The sequence below is a fragment of the Ambystoma mexicanum genome, chromosome 3q, assembly GCF_040938575.1.
Source record: "Ambystoma mexicanum isolate Mex_15411 chromosome 3q, UKY_AmexF1_1, whole genome shotgun sequence".
Classification (NCBI taxonomy): domain Eukaryota; kingdom Metazoa; phylum Chordata; class Amphibia; order Caudata; family Ambystomatidae; genus Ambystoma; species Ambystoma mexicanum.
In genome coordinates, this window is record NC_090926.1 from 1,293,388,035 (window position 1) to 1,293,413,705 (window position 25,671).

The window sequence follows — 25,671 nt, forward strand, 5'->3', positions numbered from 1 at the left end:
ACTCGCCCATCTCCACCTGCTGATGGCCATCTACTCTGCCCTTCTCCACCTGCTGATGGCCATCTACTCTGCCCTTCTCCACCTGCTGATGGCCATCTACTCGCCCATCTCCACCTGCTGATGGCCATCTACTCTGCCATCTCCACCTGCTGATGGCCATCTACTCTGCCATCTCCACCTGCTGATGGCCATCTACTCTGCCATCTCCACCTGCTGATGGCCATCTCCTCTGCCATCTCCAACTGCTTATGGCCATCTACTCGCCCATCTCCACCTGCTGATGGCCATCTACTCGCCCATCTCCACCTGCTGATGGCCATGTACTCGCCCATCTCCACCTGCTGATGGCCATGTACTCGCCCATCTCCACCTGCTGATGGCCATGTACTCGCCCATCTCCACCTGCTGATGGCCATGTACTCGCCCATCTCCACCTGCTGATGGCCATCTACTCGCCCGTCTCCACCTGCTGATGGCCATCTACTCGCCCGTCTCCTCCTGCTGATGGCCATCTACTCGCCCATCTCCACCTGCTGACGGCCATCTACCCGCCCATCTCCACCTGCTGATGGCCATCTACTCTGCCATCTCCACCTGCTGATGGCCATCTACTCTGCCATCTCCACCTGCTGATGGCCATCTACTCTGCCATCTCCACCTGCTGACGGCCATCTACTCGCCCATCTCCACCTGCTGACGGCCATCTACTCTGCCATCTCCACCTGCTGACAGCCATCTACTCTGCCATCTCCACCTGCTGATGGCCATCTACTCTGCCATCTCCACCTGGTGATGGCCATCTACTCGCCCGTCTCCACCTGCTGATGGCCATCTACTCTGCCATCTCCACCTGGTGATGGCCATCTACTCGCCCGTCTCCTCCTGCTGATGGCCATCTACCCGCCCATCTCCACCTGCTGATGGCCATCTACTCTGCCATCTCCACCTGCTGATGGCCATCTACTCGCCCGTCTCCACCTGCTGATGGCCATCTACTCGCCCATCTCCACCTGCTGATGGCCATCTACTCGCCCATCTCCACCTGCTGATGGCCATCTACTCGCCCATCTCCACCTGCTGATGGCCATCTACTCGCCCATCTCCACCTGCTGATGGCCATCTACTCGCCCATCTCCACCTGCTGATGGCCATCTACTCGCCCATCTCCACCTGCTGATGGCCATCTACTCGCCCATCTCCACCTGCTGATGGCCATCTACTCGCCCGTCTCCTCCTGCTGATGGCCATCTACTCGGCCGTCTCCTCCTGCTGATGGCCATCTACTCGGCCGTCTCCTCCTGCTGATGGCCATCTACTCGCCCGTCTCCACTCAGTAGAAGCATTTGTTTCACTGTCGATTCGACATCCTCCTCGAACCATTAGAAGTTATCCACAGACTCGAATGTGGACTTCACCGACTGGGAATACACAAATCAGACTGACTTGACACCAACTCGCCAATAGGACCACACAAGTCAAATGTCTTGACACCGGATTGATAATAGTTAAATCTCCTAGAGCCTGGCTCCGTTTAGAAGTGTAGGGCTGAGTAGGCGGTTTAGCCACTGCTCATCCTTGTACTACTCTGGATAACCCAACAAGAGAAGAGAGCATGACTGTGATCGTGCCTGCAGTGCCAGAAGGCATGAGATCAAATGGCAAGGAGTAAAACTTCTCAACCGGACCGCAATGCACCTTTACCATCCAGAATCCAGTAATGCATTAGAAAGCTGTGTGTGTCTGTCAAAGGCTGCATGCTGGGACCATAACTTTGGAAACTCAAAGGTTTAAAACATTTATGCCCAGAATGCTGCATGCTCGGAAAAGTCGTAGAGCTTCATTACAAGTTTGGTGGTATCTTGGCGGTAAATCTGCTGAGATACCACCAAAGGGCAAAGCATTGCCAAGGGCCCAGGCAAAGCAAGTGTGCCAGGAATCAAACAAGTACAAGCATTGCCATGGGCCAAGAGAGTGCAAGCATTGCCAAGGGTCAAGAGAGAGCATGTGTTGCCCGGAGACAAGAAAGCGCAAGTATTGCCAAGGGCCAAGAGAGAGCATGTGTTGCCCGGAGTCAAGAAAGCGCAAGTATTGCCAAGGGCCAAGAGAGAGCAAGCCTTGCCAAGAGAGTGCAAGCAATGTCAAGGGTCAAGAAGAGAGCAAGTGTTGCCCGGAGTCAAGAGAGAAAGTATTGCCAAGAGTCCAAGAGCGTGTAAGCATTGCCAAGAGAGAGCAAGTGTTGGCAAGGGCCCAGGGAAAGCAAGTGTTTCCAAGAGTCAAACGAGTTCAAGCATTGCCAAGGGCCAAGAGAGCGCAAGCCAAGGGAGCACGTTTTTGGCAGAAGTCAGGAGCATTGCCAAGGGTCAAGAGTGCACAAGTGTTGCCCGCAGTCGAGAGAGCAAGCATTGCCAAGGGCCAAGAGTGAGCAAGTGTTGCCTGGAGTCAAGAGAGCAAGTATTGCCACGAGTCAAGAGAGTGCAAGCATTGCCAAGGGCCAAGAGAGAGCAAGTGTTGGCAAGGGCCCAGGGAAAGCAAGTGTTTCCAAGAGTCAAACAAGTTCAAGCATTGCCAAAGCCAAGAGAGAGCAAGTATTGCCAAGGGCCAAGAGAGCACAAACCAAGGGAGCACGTTTTTGCCAAAAGTCAAGAGGATTGCCAAGGGTCAAGAGTGCGCAAGTGTTGCCCTGATTCAAGAGAGAGCAAGTATTGCCAAGGGCCAGGAGAGAGCAAGTATTGCCAAGAGTCAAGAGAGTTCAAGCATTGTCAAGGGCCAAGAGAGTGCAAGCATTGCCAAGGGCCAAGAAAGCACGTTTTTGCCAGTTGTCAAGAGCATTGCCAAGGATCAAGAGAGTGCAAGTGTTGCCTGGAGTCAAGAGAGAGCAAGCATTGCCAAGGGTCAAGAGAGAGCAAGTGTTGCCCGGAGTCAAGAGAGTGCAAGCCTTGCCAAGAGAGAGCTAGGATTGCCAAGTTGTCCTGTAGCCTGAACAGGAACAGTTTTGTTGTGTTTGACATTGATGAACTCTTGGGAGAATACACCAGTTCCCAAGTGAAGGAATGTTTGCTTTGTGAACTTTTTTAAATTTTTGCCCGGTGAAAGGCCCCGCCCCCTGCTTGTCAGTTGAAAGTATTGTGAGAACTTCTGAGAACTGTGTCTTGAGGAAAGTGAAGAACCTTTTGTTGGACAAAAGAGGCTTAGACGGTCACCCTACTTGTTATTTTGAAGTGCCTAAAAGCTTGGGCAAGGGGACCCCATCTCAAGCCACGAGCTGCGACGAGCCAGTGGAACATTTGTTGAACACATATCATTTTGAGACTCGCCCCTTACACATTTTGATCCAAGCAGTATGTGAGAGCAAGAATAGATCTGGACACAGACAGAACATTTGATTTGGACTTCCTGAGTTTGAGTTAATTAGGTAAAATCCCACTCCAAATAGGGCAGCATAGGCCTTTTCCCAACTCCATGTTCCGTAGCCATAACTATATCTCTTGTGCCTGCTTCATGATGCCTTCACAGAGACCACTAAGGTTTTTGGAGCTTTTGCAGTGGCAGAGAGGAAAGCTGCACCTTGAGCTTCCAATGACCGAGCTACTCCATGCCTTCTTGCCCCAGTGTGTACACATCACGCATAGAAGCTTGGCATGCAGGCTTTACAGGCGGTCAGTCTCCATTCCAAATGAGCCAGGATTCCTTACTTTGCAACTGTCTAAAGTAAAGAAAATATGCTTGAATTTCATTAATAGGTAGGAAAAAGAATGGATTACACACAAGTATCTGTTTTAGAGGGATGGGAATTCATGTTTTACTCGCAACATCTCAAAGCAGAGGGTGATGTACCGTAATTAAAAACATCTTCTCTGGAGTCCTCCTCCCAGAGGAGCTGGGGATCGATTCCCACCCAGACCTGTTACAGATCCCACACAGAAACCTTCTAACTGAAGCCGATAAGGCTGCAGGCTCTCAGGGACGTCATTTCACCAAAATACCAGGGGTAGCGGAAGTGACACCAAATGACCCTTGACCTCTGATCAGATCACAGGAAGTGATGGCACATGACCTGTCACCCCTTGACAAAACAGGAAGTGGCATCACATAACATTGTTCCTCAGTAAACTAAGAAAAATGTGGTTACAATATCACTAGAATGTGATACATTTCATACAAGGATGGATCGCCATATGTATCGTTAATATCAGTGTGTATCGGCCCATATTACCAAATGACTGTGAATGTAAGCAGACATTCAACACAACACCCTGGGCTATTCTACATCACTCGGGCTAAGCTGTAAACAGACAGAACATCTCGAAGAGGCGTAAACCCCAAAGCGCAGACATCCAGTGCTTGCCAAGGGTCTGGCCACAGACTGGAAACAGCACCTGACCAACACAAGTCCAACCAGAAGACCATCAGAGGCAGCACCACTTCATGCTTTTTCACTTGGACAATACGCGCAGGGATTTTTTTGTCAATAGTCCACTTGGAACCGTTGCACAAACACTGCTCTCTGGTATCCGTGTCTATCTCTAATCCTCGATTGTGATCACCTCTCATTCCTGGCCACTCGATAAACCTGTCAAGTCTGCCTGCCCTGCCCTGCCCTGCCCCGCCCCCGCCGCCAGATAGCAAGGGTCCTGCACGAGTTCCTGTGCTGTTTGCTCGTGCTGGCCGGGCCCCGTTGTCTCTGCATAAGTTCTGCTACTCGTGCTCAGGCGCTTCCTGTCACAGGGCGCCCCTTTGTTGATAACGTAACCTGATGCTTCTAACTTGCCCCAAGTCGCGCGGGTGGGTGCATGACTTTATGTGCGCGGAATAGCCCCTTTGTTTTTTTTTGTGGATACTGGACTATGTGAAGTTCGGAACCGGGGCTGTGATAATACAGCCATGTAGCTGGAAATACCGGCTCCGGTTTAAAAAAACAAAAAAGAAGAATTTACATTTTCTTTTAAATAAATTCATATTGGGATTGCAAAGCAGAGCAACGTTTGTCGCCGCAGTACCTACCCCTGCTGACCCACACATGGCGTCCATGCAGGCTGTCCAAACACTGCTGCCGAAGAAGCCCTCGGAGTGCTTTGCCATTGGTGTCGCCAGTTGGCTTGGTTTCAGGGCCGGCACCTTGTGAGCCGGTCTTTGAGAGCTTTTTTCTTCAGTAGCCTCTTTTTGCTCGGCACATGCCTCGCTTCAAACCTATCGTTTCTAAAGAAGATCCCAAAGGTTCCTCTTCTTCCGTGTAGCGACCCTCCGGCCCAGTATGCCCTTATAACAGCAGCCGTAGCTCGAGCCCTTCTCGGATTCCTTCTGCAGTCAACAGACCACTTATTATTTGACTTGGACTGGGTTTTGGACGTTCCTTTCTGAAGCAGCGGAAGAAGGGTTTGTCGGGGGGAAGGGAATGAACTTTGCATCAGTAACTTTACATGTAGGTTTGGCAGACTCCAGCACAAGGCCCAGTTTGTGAAGACATGCTTGGCGTGGATTTGAGTTTGTGACCCTCCCCGTTACTTTATTCCTCTGCATAGCTAGCGCTGTGTAGCCCCATACATGTACCCTGTTGTAATGGTTTGCTCAGTAACCGGTTAGTCTGGATCTGTACCTCTTGCTCAACGTGTCCTTTTGCCATTAGGAGTTGTGGCCTTCCCAGGGCTATGCACCCTTCTGTGGGAATGCTCAGTTCTGCCTGGCTATGATTACACACTTCCTCAATCTCCATACACTAAGTATCAGCATGCATGTGGCACAGTGGGTGTGTTCAGAGTGCAGCTAGATTTGTGTGAAGATGCGTTCCGTGGAGCTTTAATGTATGGGTTGGCGTGTTTGGCATAGACATTGGATGTATGTGCAGGCATGCATGGAGTGGTGCTTCGATGTTTGTTGGAGCATGCTTGCCGCGGAGCTTGTATGAATGTGAAAGCATGCTTAGCTGAACTCTGAATGAATGTAAAGATCAGCTTCATGTGGACTTTGGAAGTATTTGTAGGCAGGTTTGGGTGGCGCTTTGATGTATAGTTTGACATGTTTGGAGTGAAGTGTGTGTGTCAGTCACATAGATTAATGTATGGGGTGGCATGCTTGGATGTATGGGGTGGCATGCTTGGGTGGAGGTTGGATGTACAGGGTGGCATGCTTGGAAGGAGGGGGTGGCATGCTTGGATGGAGCTTGGATGTATGGGGTGGCATGCTTGGATGTATGGGGTGGCATGCTTGGGTGGAGCTTGGATGTACGGGGTGGCATGCTTGGGTGGAGGTTGGATGTACAGGGTGGCATGCTTGGAAGGAGGGGGTGGCATGCTTGGATGGAGCTTGGATGTATGGGGTGGCATGCTTGGGTGGAGTTTGGATGTATAGGTTAACATGTGTGAATGGAGCATGGATATGTGAGTTGGTATGCTTGAAAAGGGCCTTTGATCTTGGATGTATGAGGTGTCTGGCTTGAATGGAGGTTGAATGTATGGGGTAGCATGCTTGGGTGGAGGTTGGATGTATGGGGTGGCATGCTTGGGTGGAGCTTGGATGTATGGGTTTGCATGCTTGGGTGGAGGTTGAATGTACAGGGTGGCATGCTTGAAAGGAGGGGGTGGCATGCTTGGATGTATGGGGTGGCATGCTTGGGTGGAGCTTGGATGTATGGGGTGGCATGCTTGGGTGGAGCTTGGATGTACGGGGTGGCATGCTTGGGTGGAGGTTGGTTGTACAGGGTGGCATGCTTGGAAGGAGGGGGTGGCATGCTTGGATGGAGCTTGGATGTATGGAGTGGCATGCTAGGGTGGAGGTTGGATGTATGAGGTGGCATGCTTGGGTGGAGCTTGGATGTATGGAGTTGGCATGCTTGGGTGGAGGTTGGATGTATGGGGTAGCATGCTTTGATGGAGCTTGGATGTACACAGTGGCATGCTTGGATGGAGGGCGTGGCATGCTTGGGATGGAATGCTTGGATGGAGATTGGGCGTATGGGGTGGCATGCTTGGGTGGAGGCTGGATGTATGGGGTGGCATGCTTGGATGGAGCTTTGATGTATGGAGTGGCATGCTTGGATGGAGCTTTGATGTATGGAGTGGCATGCTTGGGTGGAGGTTGGATGTATGGGGTAGCATGCTTGGATGGAGGTTGGATGTATGGGGTGGCATGCTTGGGTGGAGCTTGGATGTATGGGGTGGCATGCTTGGGTGGAGCTTGGATGTACGGGGTGGCATGCTTGGGTGGAGGTTGGATGTACAGGGTGGCATGCTTGGAAGGAGGGGTGGCATGCTTGGATGGAGGGCGTGGCATGCTTGGGATGGAATGCTTGGATGGAGATTGGGTGTATGGGTTTTCCCTGAAATCCCGCCCATCTCCCTGGAGTAGGATTCAGTTCATCTGTGCACGGAAGGTAAGGCGTTTACTTATCTCGAGTGGGAAGAGGCCATTGTCAGTCAGCTGATCTCTTTCTGGGGTTGCTTTTGTTCCTTTACAGAGGAGATGTGGCGTAGCAGTTTGCGTGCAACTGGGCGCATTGGTGAGGGACTAATGTGCAGGTGCCAAGTGTCCACCTGTAATGACGCAGACAGGCTACAAACTGGTGGCTTCAAACGTATCCCGGATCAATGCTGCTGATTATGAGGAGTTCAAGCCTTCCACCGCTACCTTTAGGGGTTTTAATGTGGCCAGTCAGCTGTGTTTTCCTTTTGAAAAACACTCTCCCTTTTCTCTAGGTCTGAACATTTCCTTGCAAAGAATGCCACATGTTAGTTGGTTTGAGATCATCTTATCTCACTTCCTACAAAATCTGCCCCTTAACAGTGGTGGCATAAAGAATGCCATGTGCCAGTGACACAATTTGCCCAGTGGGCAGTTTGAGGAACTGTCAACAACAAAATGTATTTAGTTTGAAAGCCATGTCCGAGCTTTATTTCTCTTTGCTTGGGCGTGTTTCTGCCCAGTCTTGTCAGGTCAGAAGGACAAGGACTAGTATCTTCCTGTATGGATTTCTATTTATTGAAGGAAAAACTCCCAACTTTCCCTAAGCTATGGGTTTTCCCTACCAAACACAAACTAACTCGGGTGCTCGCCAAACGTCTGAAAGTCCAAAAGGGAAGATCTGTCCTCTGTCCACAACAAATCTAACCTTTCCCTGCCACTATCAAAGGCACAGGAGGATGACTCCCTTCTCCTGTGCTCTGCTTTTCAGCAAGTTCACTTTAATAACTTATTCATACTTAGTTCTTGGCAACTACTTTGACCAGTTCATATAGTTCAGATATGGGTCTCTTGACTTTCCCTATGGTGTCCTTGACACTTTGTCTTCCCCTTTTGATATTGTTCTTTTCTTCTCCTTGTTTGTTAAACGTGTCCATTCTTTCTCCCGGCTGGGCCAGGTAGAAAAGCTAACAAAACTATTCCTACTCCCCTTCACCACTTGATAGTTACTGGGACGAGTATGAGGGTTCCAGTAACGATTCTCACTTACCTTCACCTCTGGTCGTACTGGGATGACTATTGAGTGTTTCGTTAATCATTCTCTTTTCTACACCTCTAGGGTGTCACTGCGACGAGGGGGAGTTTTCCAGTAGTAATTCTTTCTTTTCTCCACTCCTTGGGTTTTACTGGGACGAGTGTGAGTGTTCCAGTAATGATTCTGACTTTCCTTCTCACTTTTCTCCACCTCCTCAGTCTTACTGGGACTAGTATGCATCTTCTAGTAATGATTCTTGTTCTCTACTATTCCTTCTTTCTAAGGACGAGTATGATTATCAATATGATGATTCTTCGCTTCCTCCGCGTTTTTCCTTCTTTACTGCAATACGTATGAGTACTTTCATGTAGATTCCCACGAGTATGAGTCTTCTCAAATAGATTCCCACCCTTGGGTAATTTTAACATACGGTCCTCACTCGGACGAGTATGGTGTTTTCCTTTGTTTTTCTCGGTATCCCTCCCAGGTCTCCTGCCTTCTCGGTTACCTTTTTCTCTCCTGGGTAGCGTCACTGGGCCTGCGGTCAGCACGGGATCCTTTCCTTGGTCTGTCAGGTTGGATTCTTGCTTTTTGGCATCCTTCTCTCCTTCGTTGTACCCGCTCTCGGTTGTTGGCGGGTAAGTGGTCTTGGCGTCATTATTGGACTACCCAGTCCACCACTCTTGGTCACGTCAACACCTCGGATTCGATTCCATTTCTGAGGTTTCCTTCCGTCGGCGTCTCTCGCTTTGGGCCTTCGCCGTTTAGCATTTACACGCCAGTGCCCTTCAGATCTCCTCGTAGATGACTTGAAACTCCCGGACATCTTTCTCCTTCGGGACAACTCCTCCTTGATTTATGATGCGTTGCTGGGTACTCCTCGGCAGATCGTCAACGTCCGGCTCTGTTGTCTGAGTATTTTTCATTACTTGCATGATTTTCTTAGTATTCTACGAGGATTTCTTTTCATGTGAAGCTTTCAATATGACAATAACAAGCATCCGCTTGTTCCACATTTCTTTTTTGGATAGGAGTTGCTATTGATGCATAATAAATTAGTGATTTAGGGAGTTCCTCATCGCAACGGGGATCCTTGCCCCCAAGGCGGGGGCCGGCGGGAGGGTTGTCTTTTCTTGTAAGGTCCTGCTTGCCTCTACCCATAGGGAGGGTATCGTGTAGCGGGCTCGCCTCCCTAGCCTCGCAGGGAAAGGCTCCCCCCGCCCCCTGGAGAGGAGTGACTGAATCCTGCGATTCATCACTCCAGGCTTAGCTATTCCCACCCTTGTGTTGGTTTTCTTCTGCTTGTTTGCTGCCTAATCCATGTGCAAGGCGAGGGTTGGGATTTTGAGAACTCTGCTCCATCGTACCAGGTGCTGATGAGATGTGCAGTGGGACGCATGAGCAGTTGGTGGTCTGAACTGCATTTTAGCAGCTTGCCCGGCACGTATGCTTTTTGTGTGCACCACAGGGAAGTTAGAAACAATGCAATTCCAGATCCATGCAGTACATATATCTGCGCACAAGGCCACTTGAAATGCTTCCCTGTGTAGCGTGTTGAGGTGCGTGGCAGACCTCATATAAGCCTCATTCTACTCCCCCTGCGTACATGGGTCTGGCCTCCATACCTAGATTCTTGTTGTGGTTGGGTCTGGCAGGTGCATCGGAGGACGACTTGTATTGGTGGACACATACTGTCTTGTGGGGTGGTAGTAACCCCTCCGCTATGGACAGATGGACAGGGCAGTGTCGAAGAGGGATCTTACAGAGACCCCCTTATCTACTCCACCCCTTGTCCTGTTTACAGACCCCCCTCTTTGGGGGAGGGACTGCACAGTGGGTGAGGTTCTAGTTATTAGGGGGCTGTGCCTCAGTAGAGATCAGTGCCTTCTGGTGCCCCTGCTCGCAAGGTAGGAGCAGGGGCATGAACTCCTTTGTGGTTGGCCACTGGATAATGGTGTGTATCATGGTCAAGGCACCACTTGAGTTCCAGACCATGAAACGCACTTGTGGACAAGTTCAAATGTAAGGGTTTGTGATACAGTAGATTGTGCACTTGCTCTTGGTTTTGTTGGGCTTTATCGAATGCTCGCTTACGTGGGTAAAAGTGTACCTCCATTTTGAGCAGACATTGCTTTGACAGCCTTCCCTTTGGCATGGAATGCTGCAGGATTGGGTGGGAGGAAAGTGCTTCATGGAAAGGTATGTGCATCTCTGCTAGAAGTAAGAGTTGGCTTGGAGCTGAGATAGGTATGTGCATCTCTGCTAGGAGTACGGATTGGCTTGGCTCAGAGCTGAGAGGGGTATGTGAATCTCTGCTAGGAGTAAGGGTTGGCTTGGCTCAGAGCTGAGAGGTATGTGCATCTCTGCTAGGAGTACGGATTGGCTTGGCTCAGAGCTGAGAGAGGTATGTGCATCTCTGCTAGGAGTAAGGGTTGGCTTGGAGCTGAGAGAGGTATGTGCATCTCTGCTAGGAGTACGGATTGGCTTGGCTCAGAGCTGAGAGGGGTATGTGAATCTCTGCTAGGAGTAAGGGTTGGCTTGGCTCAGAGCTGAGAGAGGTATGTGAATCTCTGCTAGGAGTAAGGGTTGGCTTGGCTCAGATCCGAGAGAGGTATGTGAATCTCTGCGAGGAGTAAGGGTTGCCTTGGCACAGGGCTGAGGTGTGTGAATATCTGCTAGGAGTAAGGGTTGCCTTGGCTCAGAGCTGAGGGAGGTATGTGAATCTCTGCTAGGAGTAAGGGTTGGCTTGGCACAGGGCTGAGGTATGTGCATCTCTGCTAGGAGTAAGGGTTTTCTTGGCTCAGAGTTGAAAGAGGTGTGTGAATTTCTGCTAGGAGTAAGGGTTGGCTTGGCTCAGATCCGAGAGAGGTATGTGAATCTCTGCTAGGAGTAAGGGTTGGCTTGGCACAGGGCTGAGGTATGTGCATCTCTGCTAGGAGTAAGGGTTTTCTTGGCTCAGAGCTGAGAGAGGTATGCAAATCTCTGCTAGGAGTAAGGGTTGGCTTGGCTCAGAGCTGAGAGAGGTATGTGAATCTCTGCGAGGAGTAAGGGTTGCCTTGGCACAGGGCTGAGGTATGTGCATCTCTGCTAGGAGTAAGGGTTCGCTTGGCTCATATCCGAGAGAGGTATGTGAATCTCTGCTAGGGGTAAGGGTTGGCTTGGCTCAGAGTTGAGAGAGGTGTGTGAATATCTGCTAGGAGTAAGGGTTGGCTTGGCTCAGATCCGAGAGAGGTATGTGAATCTCTGCTAGGAGTAAGGGTTGGCTTGGCACAGGGCTGAGGTATGTGCATCTCTGCTAGGAGTAAGGGTTGGCTTGGCTCAGAGTTGAGAGAGGTGTGTGAATATCTGCAAGGAGTAAGGGTTGCCTTGGCTCAGAGCTGAGGGAGGTATGTGAATCTCTGCCAGGAGTAAGGGTTGGCTTGGCACAGGGCTGAGGTATGTGCATCTCTGCTAGGAGTAAGGATTTTCTTGGCTCAGAGTTGAGAGAGGTGTGTGAATATCTGCTAGGAGTAAGGGTTGGCTTGGCTCAGATCCGAGAGAGGTATGTGAATCTCTGCTAGGAGTAAGGGTTGGCTTGGCACAGGGCTGAGGTATGTGCATCTCTGCTAGGAGTAAGGGTTGGCTTGGAGCGCTGAGAGGTGTATGTACATCTCTGCTAGGAGTAAGGGTTGGCTTGGCTCATAGCTGAGAGAGGTATGCAAATCTCTGATAGGAGTAAGGGTTGGCTTGGCTCAGAGCTGAGAGAGGTATGTGCATCTCAGCTAGGGGTAAGGGTTGGCTTGGCTCAGAGTTGAGAGAGGTGTGTGAATATCTGCTAGGAGTAAGGGTTGGCTTGGTTTGCAGCGCTGAGAGGTGTATGTACATCTCTGCTAGGAGTAAGGGTTGGCTTGGCTCAGATCCGAGAGAGGTATGTCAATCTCTGCCAGGAGTAAGGGTTTGCTTGGCTCAGAGCTGAGAGAGGTATGTGGATCTCTGCTAGGAGTAAGGGTTGGCTTGGCTCGGAACTGAGAGGTATGTGAATATCTGCTAGGAGTAAGGGTTGGCTTGGAGCGCTGAGAGGTGTATGTACATCTCTGCTAGGAGTAAGGTTTGGCTTGACTCTGATCCGAGAGAGGTATGTGAGTCTCTGCCAGGAGTAAGGGTTGGCTTGGCTCATAGCTGAGAGAGGTATGTGAATCTCTGTTAGGAGTAAGGGTTGGCTTGGCTCGGGGCTGAGAGAGGTATGTGAATCTCTGTTAGGATTAAGGGTCGGCTTGGCTCAGCTGAGAGGTATGTGAATCTCTGCTAGGAGTAAGAGTTGGTGTGGCTCAGAGCTGAGAGAGGTATGTGAATCTCTGCTAGGAGTAAGGGTTGCCTTGGCTCAGAGCTGAGAGAGGTATGTGAATCTCTGCGAGGAGTAAGAGTTGGCTTGGCTCAGAGCTGAGAGAGGTATGTGAATCTCTGCTAGGAGTAAGGGTTGGCTTGGCACAGGGCTGAGGTATGTGCATCTCTGCTAGGAGTAAGGGTTGGCTTGGCTCAGAGTTGAGAGAGGTGTGTGAATATCTGCTAGGAGTAAGGGTTGGCTTGGCTCAGATTCGAGAGAGGTATGTGAATCTCTGCTAGGAGTAAGGGTTGGCTTGGCACAGGGCTGAGGTATGTGCATCTCTGCTAGGAGTAAGGGTTGGCTTGGCTCAGAGTTGAGAGAGGTGTGTGAATATCTGCTAGGAGTAAGGGTGGGCTTGGCTCAGATCCGAGAGAGAGGTATGTGAATCTCTGCTAGGAGTAAGGGTTGGCTTGGCACAGGGCTGAGGTATGTGCATCTCTGCTAGGAGTAAGGGTTTTCTTGGCTCAGAGTTGAGAGAGGTGTGTGAATATCTGCTAGGAGTAAGGGTTGGCTTGGCTCAGATCCGAGAGAGGTATGTGAATCTCTGCTAGGAGTAAGGGTTGGCTTGGCACAGGGCTGAGGTATGTGCATCTCTGCTAGGAGTAAGGGTTTTCTTGGCTCAGAGCTGAGAGAGGTATGCAAATCTCTGCTAGGAGTAAGGGTTGGCTCGGCTCAGAGTTGAGAGAGGTGTGTGAATATCTGCTAGGAGTAAGGGTTTGCTTGGTTTGCAGCGCTGAGAGGTGTATGTACATCTCTGCTAGGAGTAAGGGTTGGCTTGGCTCAGATCCGAGAGAGTTATGTGAATCTCTGCCAGGAGTAAGGGTTTGCTTGGCTCCGAGCTGAGAGAGGTATGTGGATCTCTGCTAGGAGTAAGGGTTGGCTTGGCTCGGAACTGAGAATGGTATGTGAATATCTGCTAGGAGTAAGGGTTGGCTTGGAGCGCTGAGAGGTGTATGTACATCTCTGCTAGGAGTAAGGGTTGGCTTGGAGCGCTGAGAGGTGTATGTACATCTCTGCCAGGAGTAAGGGTTGGCTTGGCTCATAGCTGAGAGAGGTATGCAAATCTCTGCTAGGAGTAAGGGTTGGCTTGGCTCATAGCTGAGAGAGGTATGCAAATCTCTGCTAGGGGTAAGGGTTGGCTTGGCTCAGAGTTGAGAGAGGTGTGTGAATATCTGCTAGGAGTAAGGGTTGGCTTGGTTTGCAGCGCTGAGAGGTGTATGTACATCTCTGCTAGGAGTAAGGGTTGGCTTGGCTCAGATCCGAGAGAGGTATGTGAATCTCTGCCAGGAGTAAGGGTTTGCTTGGCTCAGAGCTGAGAGAGGTATGTGGATCTCTGCTAGGAGTAAGGGTTGGCTTGAGTCGGAACTGAGAGAGGAATGTGAATATCTGCTAGGAGTAAGGGTTGGCTTGGAGCGCTGAGAGGTGTATGTACATCTCTGCTAGGAGTAAGGGTTGGCTTGGAGCGCTGAGAGGTGTATGTACATCTCTGCTAGGAGTAAGGGTTGGCTTGACTCTGATCCGAGAGAGGTATGTGAGTCTCTGCCAGGAGTAAGGGTTGGCTTGGCTCATAGCTGAGAGAGGTATGTGAATCTCTGTTAGGAGTAAGGGTTGGCTTGGCTCGGGGCTGAGATAGGTATGTGAATCTCTGCTAGGATTAAGGGTCGGCTTGGCTCAGCTGAGAGGTATGTGAATCTCTGCTAGGAGTAAGAGTTGGTGTGGCTCAGAGCTGAGAGAGGTATGTGAATCTCTGCTAGGAGTAAGGGTTGGCTTGGCTCGGATCCGAGAGAGGTATGTGAATCTCTGCTAGGAGTAAGGGTTGGTGTGGCTCAGAGCTGAGAGAGGTATGTGAATCTCTGCTAGGAGTAAGAGTTGGCTTGGCTCAGAGCTGAGAGAGGTATGTGAATCTCTGCTAGGAGTAAGAGTTGGTGTGGCTCAGAGCTGAGAGAGGTATGTGAATCTCTGCTAGGAGTAAGGGTTGCCTTGGCTCAGAGCTGAGAGGTATGTGAATCTCTGCTAGGAGTAAGAGTTGGTGTGGCTCAGAGCTGAGAGAGGTATGTGAATCTGCTAGGATTAAGGGTTGGCTTGGCTCAGCTGAGAGGTATGTGAATCTCTGCTAGGAGTAAGGGTTGGCTTGGCTTGGATCCGAGAGAGGTATGTGAATCTCTGCTAGGAGTAAGGGTTGGCTTGGCTCGGATCCGAGAGAGGTATGTGAATCTCTGCTAGGAGTAAGGGTTGCCTTGGCTCAGAGCTGAGAGAGGAGGTATGTGAATCTCTTTTAGGAGTAAGGGTTGGCTTGGCTCGGATCCGAGAGAGGTATGTGAATCTCTGCTAGGAGTAAGGGTTGGCTTGGCTCGGATCCGAGAGAGGTATGTGAATCTCTGCTAGGAGTAAGGGTTGGCTTGGCTCGGATCCGAGAGAGGTATGTGAATCTCTGCTAGGAGTAAGGGTTGCCTTGGCTCAGAGCTGAGAGAGGAGGTATGTGAATCTCTGCTAGGAGTAAGGGTTGCCTTGGCTCAGAGCTGAGAGAGGTATGTGAATCTCTGCTAGGAGCAAGAGTTGGCTTGGCTCAGAGCTGAGAGAGGAGGTATGTGAATCTCTGTTAGGAGTAAGGGTTGGCTTAGCTCGGAGCTGAGAGAGGTATGTGAATCTCTGCTAGGAGTAAGGGTTGGCTTGGCTCAGAGCTGAGAGAGGTATGTGAATCTGCTAGGAGTAAGGGTTGGCTTGGCTCGGAGCTGAGAGAGGTATGTGAATCTCTGCTAGGAGTAAGGGTTGGCTTGGCTCGGATCCGAGAGAGGTATGTGAATCTCTGCTAGGAGTAAGGGTTGCCTTGGCTCAGAGCTGAGAGAGGAGGTATGTGAATCTCTGCTAGGAGTAAGGATTGCCTTGGCTCAGAGCTGAGAGAGGTATGTGAATCTCTGCTAGGAGCAAGAGTTGGCTTGGCTCAGAGCTGAGAGAGGAGGTATGTGAATCTCTGTTAGGAGTAAGGGTTGGCTTAGCTCGGAGCTGAGAGAGGTATGTGAATCTCTGCTAGGAGTAAGGGTTGGCTTGGCTCAGAGCTGAGAGAGGTATGTGAATCTGCTAGGAGTAAGGGTTGGCTTGGCTCGGAGCTGAGAGAGGTATGTGAATCTCTGCTAGGAGTAAGGGTTGGCTTGGCTCGGAGCTGAGAGAGGTATGTGAATCTCTGCTAGGAGAAAGAGTTGGCTTGGCTCAGAGCTGAGAGAGGAGGTATGTGAATCTCTGTTAGGAGTAAGGGTTGGCTTAGCTCGGAGCTGAGAGAGGTATGTGAATCTCTGCTAGGAGTAAGGGTTGGCTTGGCTCAGAGCTGAGAGAGGTATGTGAATCTGCTAGGAGTAAGGGTTGGCTTGGCTCGGAGCTGAGAGAGGTATGTGAATCTCTGCTAGGAGTAAGGGTTGGCTTGGCTCGGATCCGAGAGAGGTATGTGAATCTCTGCTAGGAGTAAGGGTTGCCTTGGCTCAGAGCTGAGAGAGGAGGTATGTGAATCTCTGCTAGGAGTAAGGATTGCCTTGGCTCAGAGCTGAGAGAGGTATGTGAATCTGCTAGGAGCAAGAGTTGGCTTGGCTCAGAGCTGAGAGAGGAGGTATGTGAATCTCTGTTAGGAGTAAGGGTTGGCTTAGCTCGGAGCTGAGAGAGGTATGTGAATCTCTGCTAGGAGTAAGGGTTGGCTTGGCTCAGAGCTGAGAGAGGTATGTGAATCTGCTAGGAGTAAGGGTTGGCTTGGCTCGGATCCGAGAGAGGTATGTGAATCTCTGCTAGGAGTAAGGGTTGCCTTGGCTCAGAGCTGAGAGAGGAGGTATGTGAATCTCTGCTAGGAGTAAGGATTGCCTTGGCTCAGAGCTGAGAGAGGTATGTGAATCTCTGCTAGGAGCAAGAGTTGGCTTGGCTCAGAGCTGAGAGAGGAGGTATGTGGATCTCTGTTAGGAGTAAGGGTTGGCTTAGCTCGGAGCTGAGAGAGGTATGTGAATCTCTGCTAGGAGTAAGGGTTGGCTTGGCTCAGAGCTGAGAGAGGTATGTGAATCTGCTAGGAGTAAGGGTTGGCTTGGCTCGGAGCTGAGAGAGGTATGTGAATCTCTGCTAGGAGTAAGGGTTGGCTTGGCTCGGAGCTGAGAGAGGTATGTGAATCTCTGCTAGGAGAAAGAGTTGGCTTGGCTCAGAGCTGAGAGAGGAGGTATGTGAATCTCTGTTAGGAGTAAGGGTTGGCTTAGCTCGGAGCTGAGAGAGGTATGTGCATCTCTGCTAGGAGTAAGGGTTGGCTTGGCTCAGAGCTGAGAGAGGTATGTGAATCTGCTAGGAGTAAGGGTTGGCTTGGCACAGGGCTGAGGTATGTGCATCTCTGCTAGGAGTAAGGGTTTTCTTGGCTCAGAGCTGAGAGAGGTATGCAAATCTCTGCTAGGAGTAAGGGTTGGCTCGGCTCAGAGTTGAGAGAGGTGTGTGAATATCTGCTAGGAGTAAGGGTTTGCTTGGTTTGCAGCGCTGAGAGGTGTATGTACATCTCTGCTAGGAGTAAGGGTTGGCTTGGCTCAGATCCGAGAGAGTTATGTGAATCTCTGCCAGGAGTAAGGGTTTGCTTGGCTCCGAGCTGAGAGAGGTATGTGGATCTCTGCTAGGAGTAAGGGTTGGCTTGGCTCGGAACTGAGAATGGTATGTGAATATCTGCTAGGAGTAAGGGTTGGCTTGGAGCGCTGAGAGGTGTATGTACATCTCTGCTAGGAGTAAGGGTTGGCTTGGAGCGCTGAGAGGTGTATGTACATCTCTGCCAGGAGTAAGGGTTGGCTTGGCTCATAGCTGAGAGAGGTATGCAAATCTCTGCTAGGAGTAAGGGTTGGCTTGGCTCATAGCTGAGAGAGGTATGCAAATCTCTGCTAGGGGTAAGGGTTGGCTTGGCTCAGAGTTGAGAGAGGTGTGTGAATATCTGCTAGGAGTAAGCTTTGGCTTGGGCTTGGTTTGCAGCGCTGAGAGGTGTATGTACATCTCTGCTAGGAGTAAGGGTTGGCTCAGATCCGAGAGAGGTATGTGAATCTCTGCCAGGAGTAAGGGTTTGCTTGGCTCAGAGCTGAGAGAGGTATGTGGATCTCTGCTAGGAGTAAGGGTTGGCTTGAGTCGGAACTGAGAGAGGAATGTGAATATCTGCTAGGAGTAAGGGTTGGCTTGGAGCGCTGAGAGGTGTATGTACATCTCTGCTAGGAGTAAGGGTTGGCTTGGAGCGCTGAGAGGTGTATGTACATCTCTGCTAGGAGTAAGGGTTGGCTTGACTCTGATCCGAGAGAGGTATGTGAGTCTCTGCCAGGAGTAAGGGTTGGCTTGGCTCATAGCTGAGAGAGGTATGTGAATCTCTGTTAGGAGTAAGGGTTGGCTTGGCTCGGGGCTGAGATAGGTATGTGAATCTCTGCTAGGATTAAGGGTCGGCTTGGCTCAGCTGAGAGGTATGTGAATCTCTGCTAGGAGTAAGAGTTGGTGTGGCTCAGAGCTGAGAGAGGTATGTGAATCTCTGCTAGGAGTAAGGGTTGGCTTGGCTCGGATCCGAGAGAGGTATGTGAATCTCTGCTAGGAGTAAGGGTTGGTGTGGCTCAGAGCTGAGAGAGGTATGTGAATCTCTGCTAGGAGTAAGAGTTGGCTTGGCTCAGAGCTGAGAGAGGTATGTGAATCTCTGCTAGGAGTAAGAGTTGGTGTGGCTCAGAGCTGAGAGAGGTATGTGAATCTCTGCTAGGAGTAAGGGTTGCCTTGGCTCAGAGCTGAGAGAGGTATGTGAATCTCTGCTAGGAGTAAGAGTTGGTGTGGCTCAGAGCTGAGAGAGGTATGTGAATCTGCTAGGATTAAGGGTTGGCTTGGCTCAGCTGAGAGGTATGTGAATCTCTGCTAGGAGTAAGGGTTGGCTTGGCTCGGATCCGAGAGAGGTATGTGAATCTCTGCTAGGAGTAAGGGTTGGCTTGGCTCGGATCCGAGAGAGGTATGTGAATCTCTGCTAGGAGTAAGGGTTGCCTTGGCTCAGAGCTGAGAGAGGAGGTATGTGAATCTCTTTTAGGAGTAAGGGTTGGCTTGGCTCGGATCCGAGAGAGGTATGTGAATCTCTGCTAGGAGTAAGGGTTGGCTTGGCTCGGATCCGAGAGAGGTATGTGAATCTCTGCTAGGAGTAAGGGTTGGCTTGGCTCGGATCCGAGAGAGGTATGTGAATCTCTGCTAGGAGTAAGGGTTGCCTTGGCTCAGAGCTGAGAGAGGAGGTATGTGAATCTCTGCTAGGAGTAAGGGTTGCCTTGGCTCAGAGCTGAGAGAGGTATGTGAATCTCTGCTAGGAGCAAGAGTTGGCTTGGCTCAGAGCTGAGAGAGGAGGTATGTGAATCTCTGTTAGGAGTAAGGGTTGGCTTAGCTCGGAGCGGAGAGAGGTATGTGAATCTCTGCTAGGAGTAAGGGTTGGCTTGGCTCAGAGCTGAGAGAGGTATGTGAATCTGCTAGGAGTAAGGGTTGGCTTGGCTCGGAGCTGAGAGAGGTATGTGAATCTCTGCTAGGAGTAAGGGTTGGCTTGGCTCGGATCCGAGAGAGGTATGTGAATCTCTGCTAGGAGTAAGGGTTGCCTTGGCTCAGAGCTGAGAGAGGAGGTATGTGAATCTCTGCTAGGAGTAAGGATTGCCTTGGCTCAGAGCTGAGAGAGGTATGTGAATCTCTGCTAGGAGCAAGAGTTGGCTTGGCTCAGAGCTGAGAGAGGAGGTATGTGAATCTCTGTTAGGAGTAAGGGTTGGCTTAGCTCGGAGCTGAGAGAGGTATGTGAATCTCTGCTAGGAGTAAGGGTTGGCTTGGCTCAGAGCTGAGAGAGGTATGTGAATCTGCTAGGAGTAAGGGTTGGCTTGGCTCGGAGCTGAGAGAGGTATGTGAATCTCTGCTAGGAGTAAGGGTTGGCTTGGCTCGGAGCTGAGAGAGGTATGTGAATCTCTGCTAGGAGAAAGAGTTGGCTTGGCTCAGAGCTGAGAGAGGAGGTATGTGAATCTCTGTTAGGAGTAAGGGTTGGCTTAGCTCGGAGCTGAGAGAGGTATGTGAATCTCTGCTAGGAGTAAGGGTTGGCTTGGCTCAGAGCTGAGAGAGGTATGTGAATCTGCTAGGAGTAAGGGTTGGCTTGGCTCAGAGCTGAGAGAGGTATGTGAATCTGCTAGGAGTAAGGGTTGGCTTGGCTCGGATCCGAGAGAGGTATGTGAATCTCTGCTAGGAGTAAGGGTTGCCTTGGCTCAGAGCTGAGAGAGGAGGTATGTGAATCTCTGCTAGGAGTAAGGATTGCCTTGGCTCAGAGCTGAGAGAGGTATGTGAATCTCTGCTAGGAGCAAGAGTTGGCTTGGCTCAGAGCTGAGAGAGGAGGTATGTGAATCTCTGTTAGGAGTAAGGGTTGGCTTAGCTCGGAGCTGAGAGAGGTATGTGAATCTCTGCTAGGAGTAAGGGTTGGCTTGGCTCAGAGCTGAGAGAGGTATGTGAATCTGCTAGGAGTAAGGGTTGGCTTGGCTCGGAGCTGAGAGAGGTATGTGAATCTCTGCTAGGAGTAAGGGTTGGCTTGGCTCGGAGCTGAGAGAGGTATGTGAATCTCTGCTAGGAGAAAGAGTTGGCTTGGCTCAGAGCTGAGAGAGGAGGTATGTGAATCTCTGTTAGGAGTAAGGGTTGGCTTAGCTCGGAGCTGAGAGAGGTATGTGAATCTCTGCTAGGAGTAAGGGTTGGCTTGGCTCAGAGCTGAGAGAGGTATGTGAATCTGCTAGGAGTAAGGGTTGGCTTGGCTCGGAGCTGAGAGAGGTATGTGAATCTCTGCTAGGAGTAAGGGTTGGCGTGGCTCGGAGCTGAGAGAGGTATGTGAATCTCTGCTAGGAGAAAGAGTTGGCTTGGCTCAGAGCTGAGAGAGGAGGTATGTGAATCTCTGTTAGGAGTAAGGGTTGGCTTAGCTCGGAGCTGAGAGAGGTATGTGAATCTCTGCTAGGAGTAAGGGTTGCCTTGGCTCAGAGCTGAGAGAGGAGGTATGTGAATCTCTGCTAGGAGTAAGGGTTGCCTTGGCTCAGAGCTGAGAGAGGTATGTGAATCTCTGCTAGGAGCAAGAGTTGGCTTGGCTCAGAGCTGAGAGAGGAGGTATGTGAATCTCTGTTAGGAGTAAGGGTTGGCTTAGCTCGGAGCGGAGAGAGGTATGTGAATCTCTGCTAGGAGTAAGGGTTGGCTTGGCTCAGAGCTGAGAGAGGTATGTGAATCTGCTAGGAGTAAGGGTTGGCTTGGCTCGGAGCTGAGAGAGGTATGTGAATCTCTGCTAGGAGTAAGGGTTGGCGTGGCTCGGAGCTGAGAGAGGTGTGTGAATCTCTGCTAGGAGTAAGGGTTGGCTTGGCCCGGATCCGAGAGAGGTATGTGAATCTCTGCTAGGAGTAAGGGTTGCCTTGGCTCAGAGCTGAGAGAGGAGGTATGTGAATCTCTGTTAGGAGTAAGGGTTGGCTTGGCTCGGATCCGAGAGAGGTATGTGAATCTCTGCTAGGAGTAAGGGTTGCCTTGGCTCCGAGCTGAAAGAGGTATGTGAATCTCTGCTAGGAGCAAGAGTTGGCTTGGCTCAGAGCAAGTGACACCTGTTTGGCTTTAATCCTTTTTCTGGTTCCTTTCTCCTCAGGACATGGACGAAGAGTCGAGTTCAAGGCAGTGGATCCCAGACCCGCACGGGGCACTAGAGGAGCACCCCATCACCGAGGTTGAGGAGATGGAAATCCTGCCCTCTGACCCCCCTGCTACTGAAGTGCACCATGGCACAGAGAAGAATAAGGAGGCTATTGGGGGCTTATCACCCTCCCTAAATCAACATCCATCCTGGATGGGCAATGCAAAGGCAGTGCCCGCAAGCCCTGCCCCGGTAGAGTGGCACCCACCCATCATGTCTGGTTATGAGAGGCATTTCATGCCCTCTCCAGAGGACCTGGCTCAGTGCACGTGAACACCCAAAGTTTACTTGTATGGGTGCACAGTGTGGTGTGCGCTGCGAATCTGGCGACGCCAGCAAGGAATCCCATGACTCTGGGAGTTGCAATGCGAGGTAAAGAGAAAAAAATAACGGTCCCACCAATAGATGCATTGAGCAGCCTGTGCACACAATCCCAAGAAACCTACAGGGTATTCCGTGCTTCTGGGGGGGCGTACAGACTTGTATCTTCAACCACTGAGGAGGAGCTAAACACGGTTGTGCCCTGTAGCAGAGTATTGCACTGCATTCCCAGAACCTGCTGCCCATCCCTGCACCTGCTCGTTGCAGGATTGCGTGCTGGTCACTGCAATCTCCAGTGTACTGGTGTCCGCTGCTCCCTTGCAAGACACAGCTGCCTCTGAAGTGCAGGGTAGCATTGCGCACTGGAACCTGGCGCACAATGCACCGTTTCTGGCATATCCCCTCTGGCCTTGACTGGGTACATGTGCTGCCTGTCTGCTGTTTACTTCCATTCCTCGCCTGTTCCTTGGAGCAGACTGCAGTACTGCCTGCTGCATGGCTGAAATGGTTTATATGCTTTGTGTCTGTCCACAATCTATGCACACTGGTGTACCAGCGATGTAACCTCCGGATGGCTCGGCACGCGATGGGGAGCATCCCTTCTGGAACCTCTGGGTGCTGTTGGTGAACAGAGAGTGCCCCTGGGCTGGTTGTTTAGGCACTGCTTTCTACAGATGAGCGCTGTATTTTAGGCAGCAGACAATCCTTGTAGACCTTAGATGTATCCAATGGCTTCTAGTCCAGGCTAATGAAGCACTCAGTCTCTTCCTATGTAATTGGATCCGCCTGCAGTCTCGGACACGGTGGCTCATGCGGTCCATTAGGGACGCCTCCTTAATGAGGGACTGTCCTGCATTCATTCATTCATTCATTCATTCCTGGTAGATGGGGGTCGGATGCTGTGACTACGGACTTTATAAGACCCAGTGAAGGTGACAGGTGGAGTCCACCATTTGCACTGCCATCTTAGTTTTTGTTTACATAAACATACAACTGTAAGACCGAGGACTGTTTTCTTTTTTACTCATGGTACGTGGAAAAATGAAGATAGATTTGGCATCTGTCTACCATTAGGTAGACCTCCACCCACAGGCTTGAACTCTGCTGGCTTTTGTCTCCAATGAAGGTGTTTTCCAGTACAGGCAAATACCTTTTGAGTTGCTGCCTGCAGCATTGATTTGTACATAGTATTCAGTGGTGTCCGCAATGTTCATTACTTTCAAGATGTGCAAGAAATAGGGTCCAGCATGATATGGCGCTGCAAAGGTTCTATGTGAAAAGGCCCCCTGGGAAAAAGTCACCAGCTAGGCCATTTCTTTATCACTGCCCCCCTTCAACCCTTCCCCCACATATTCTAGGACGGGCCTTATTTACCATCCTAACTCCAGTTCTAGAATAGTTGGGGAACGCGCTTTTGTTTCGTGGTAGTGTACATTTGGGGAAATGTCACCCGCTGGCGGCCTTTTCCCTGGAAACTTTGAATAGATACTGTCGCAAACAGTCTTCGGGATCTTGAGAGAGAGGGAAGGAAAAGTGTACTTTCAGGAGGGATGAAGGGATGAAGTGGAATACCTTTGTCATAGCATAGCCAGGAAGGGCTTTAGACCAAAGGGAGAGTTTATGGTTGCAATTAAGACCATGAGAACACCAACATCCAGGGGAGCACAGATTATTTCTGGGCATAGTGGAGTTCTATCACCTATTGTAAGGAACATTTCAGAAAAAGTGAATTTGTGTGGAACAGCCAGTACTCCTCGGAATTTAAGAGGATTAAAGGAGATTGATTTGGCGACGCCCTTGTGCCAATTTGACACTAGGAGCAAGACGATCGTTACAAGGGATGCGAGAGTGGGTTGGGGGCAGTGCTATACCAAGGAACGGGAGGTGGAAGTGAGGTGGTCATCATGCATGCGTCTAGGGTGTGGAAGAAGAGCGGTCATTGAGATAGAGGCTCTTGGATGTGTATGAGCGGTGGAACGTATTAAAACATTTATTTGTGTGGGGAACAAAATTGCCTTCAGCGGTTTATGATCTGCTCTCGAAAGAAGTCTTTGAGAGTAAAGAAGGAGATTAAGAGAGTAAAGAAAAAGATTAAGAGATTAAAGAAAGAGAATAAGTATTTAGGAGCCTTGCCGGGTGGGCTCCACATTTACAGTGCCAGGATTTTAAAGTGGAAATGGTAGTAGGAAACAGAAGGTCTTTGCAGATCACTTTCCAAGAGTTTGGAGGGGTCAGTGCGGACTGAACAGGGGAATGTTATGCAAATGGTGTCATCAGAAGGAATGCATGGATGTGGGAATTCAAGGAAGATAAAACAATAGGCTGTCTCGAGGAAGGATGGCCAAAGAAAGGGGCTTTCACAGATGATGAAAGGAGTTTTTGAGATGTCTGCAATGAGTTGAGTGTAGAGAATCTCCCAGGGTTGTAGGGAGGTGGTCCCAAGTGGGCTAAGAGAGAGGCTGATCAATATTGCTTACAAGGGGCATGTGGGAATGATGAAGACAAAGGCCATACAGTGTGTGATGGGTGATGGGTGTGAACACTCAGCAAAGGGGCATTGTGTCTGAGAATATACCATGGTTGTGTTAGCTGTGCCTTGTCTGAGAGTAACCCATGGTTGTGTTAGCTGTTCCTTGTCTGAGAATAACCCATGGTTGTGTTAGCTGTTCCTTGTCTGAGAATAACCCATGGTTGTGTTAGCTGTTCCTTGTCTGAGAATAACCCATGGTTTTTGTTTGCTGTTCCTTGTCTGAGAATAACCCATGGTTTTTGTTTGCTGTTCCTTGTCTGAGAATAACCCATGGTTGTGTTAGCTGTTCCTTGTCTGAGAATAACCCATTGTTTTTGTTTGCTGTTCCTTGTCTGAGAATAACCCATGGTTGTGCTAGCTGTTCGTTGTCTGAGAATAACCCATGGTTGTGTTAGCTGTTCCTTGTCTGAGAATAACCCATGGTTTGTGTTTGCTGTTCCAAGTGAAGTGTGGGAAGAAGTGGCTCTAGATATTCTACTCCTGGTGGAGATGGGATGTAGAGAGGGACATTTTGTGATCGTTGTAGTGGATATATATTCCCGATGGTTGTTAGTTGCCTAACAGAATGCTAACGGATATTAAACCGCAGTTTGTGTGTAAAGCGGGTTAGTACCCTGGTCAGACTAGGTGGACGGTGGGAAAGGATGCTTACAGTGTGTGATGGGTGTGAACACTCAGCAAAGGGGCATTGTGTCTGAGAATATACCATGGTTGTGTTAGCTGTTCCTTGTCTGAGAATAACCCATGGTTGTGTTAGCTGTTCCTTGTCTGAGAATAACCCATGGTTGTGTTAGCTGTTCCTTGTCTGAGAATAACCCATGGTTTTTGTTTGCTGTTCCTTGTATGAGAATAACCCATGGTTTTTGTTTGCTGTTCCTTGTCTGAGAATAACCCATGGTTTTTGTTTGCTGTTCCTTGTCTGAGAATAACCCATGGTTTTTGTTTGCTGTTCCTTGTCTGAGAATAACCCATGGTTGTGTTAGCTGTTCCTTGTCTGAGAATAACCCGTGGTTTTTGTTTGCTGTTCCTTGTCTGAGGATAACCCGTGGTTTTTGTTTGCTGTTCCTTGTCTGAGAATAACCCATGGTTGTTTTAGCTGTTCCTTGTCTGAGAATAACCCATGGTTGTTTTAGCTGTTCCTTGTCTGAGAATAACCCATGGTTGTGTTAGCTGTTCCTTGTCTCAGAATAACCCATGGTTTTTGTTTGCTGTTCCTTGTCTCAGAATAACCCATGGTTGTGTTAGCTGTTCCTTGTCTGAGAATAACCCGTGTCTTTTGTTTGCTGTTCCTTGTCTGAGAATAACCCATGGTTGTGTTAGCTGTTCCTTGTCTGAGAATAACCCATGGTTGTGTT

General features: G+C 50.0%; 1 protein-coding gene across 5 annotated transcripts in view; it reads left to right on the forward strand.

Moving 5' to 3' along the window:
• IL27RA (interleukin 27 receptor subunit alpha) overlaps window positions 1–22,791 on the forward strand; it is a 420,655-nt gene extending 397,864 nt beyond the window's left edge. For all 5 annotated transcript variants that reach the window (XM_069604392.1, XM_069604391.1, XM_069604388.1 and 2 more), the window contains one exon: window positions 21,421–22,791. In XM_069604392.1, the coding sequence (XP_069460493.1) occupies window positions 21,421–21,738 (318 nt within the window). In that variant the 3' untranslated portion in view covers window positions 21,739–22,791. The remainder of the gene's footprint in view (window positions 1–21,420) is intronic.
• The last annotated feature ends 2,880 nt before the right edge of the window (window positions 22,792–25,671 follow it).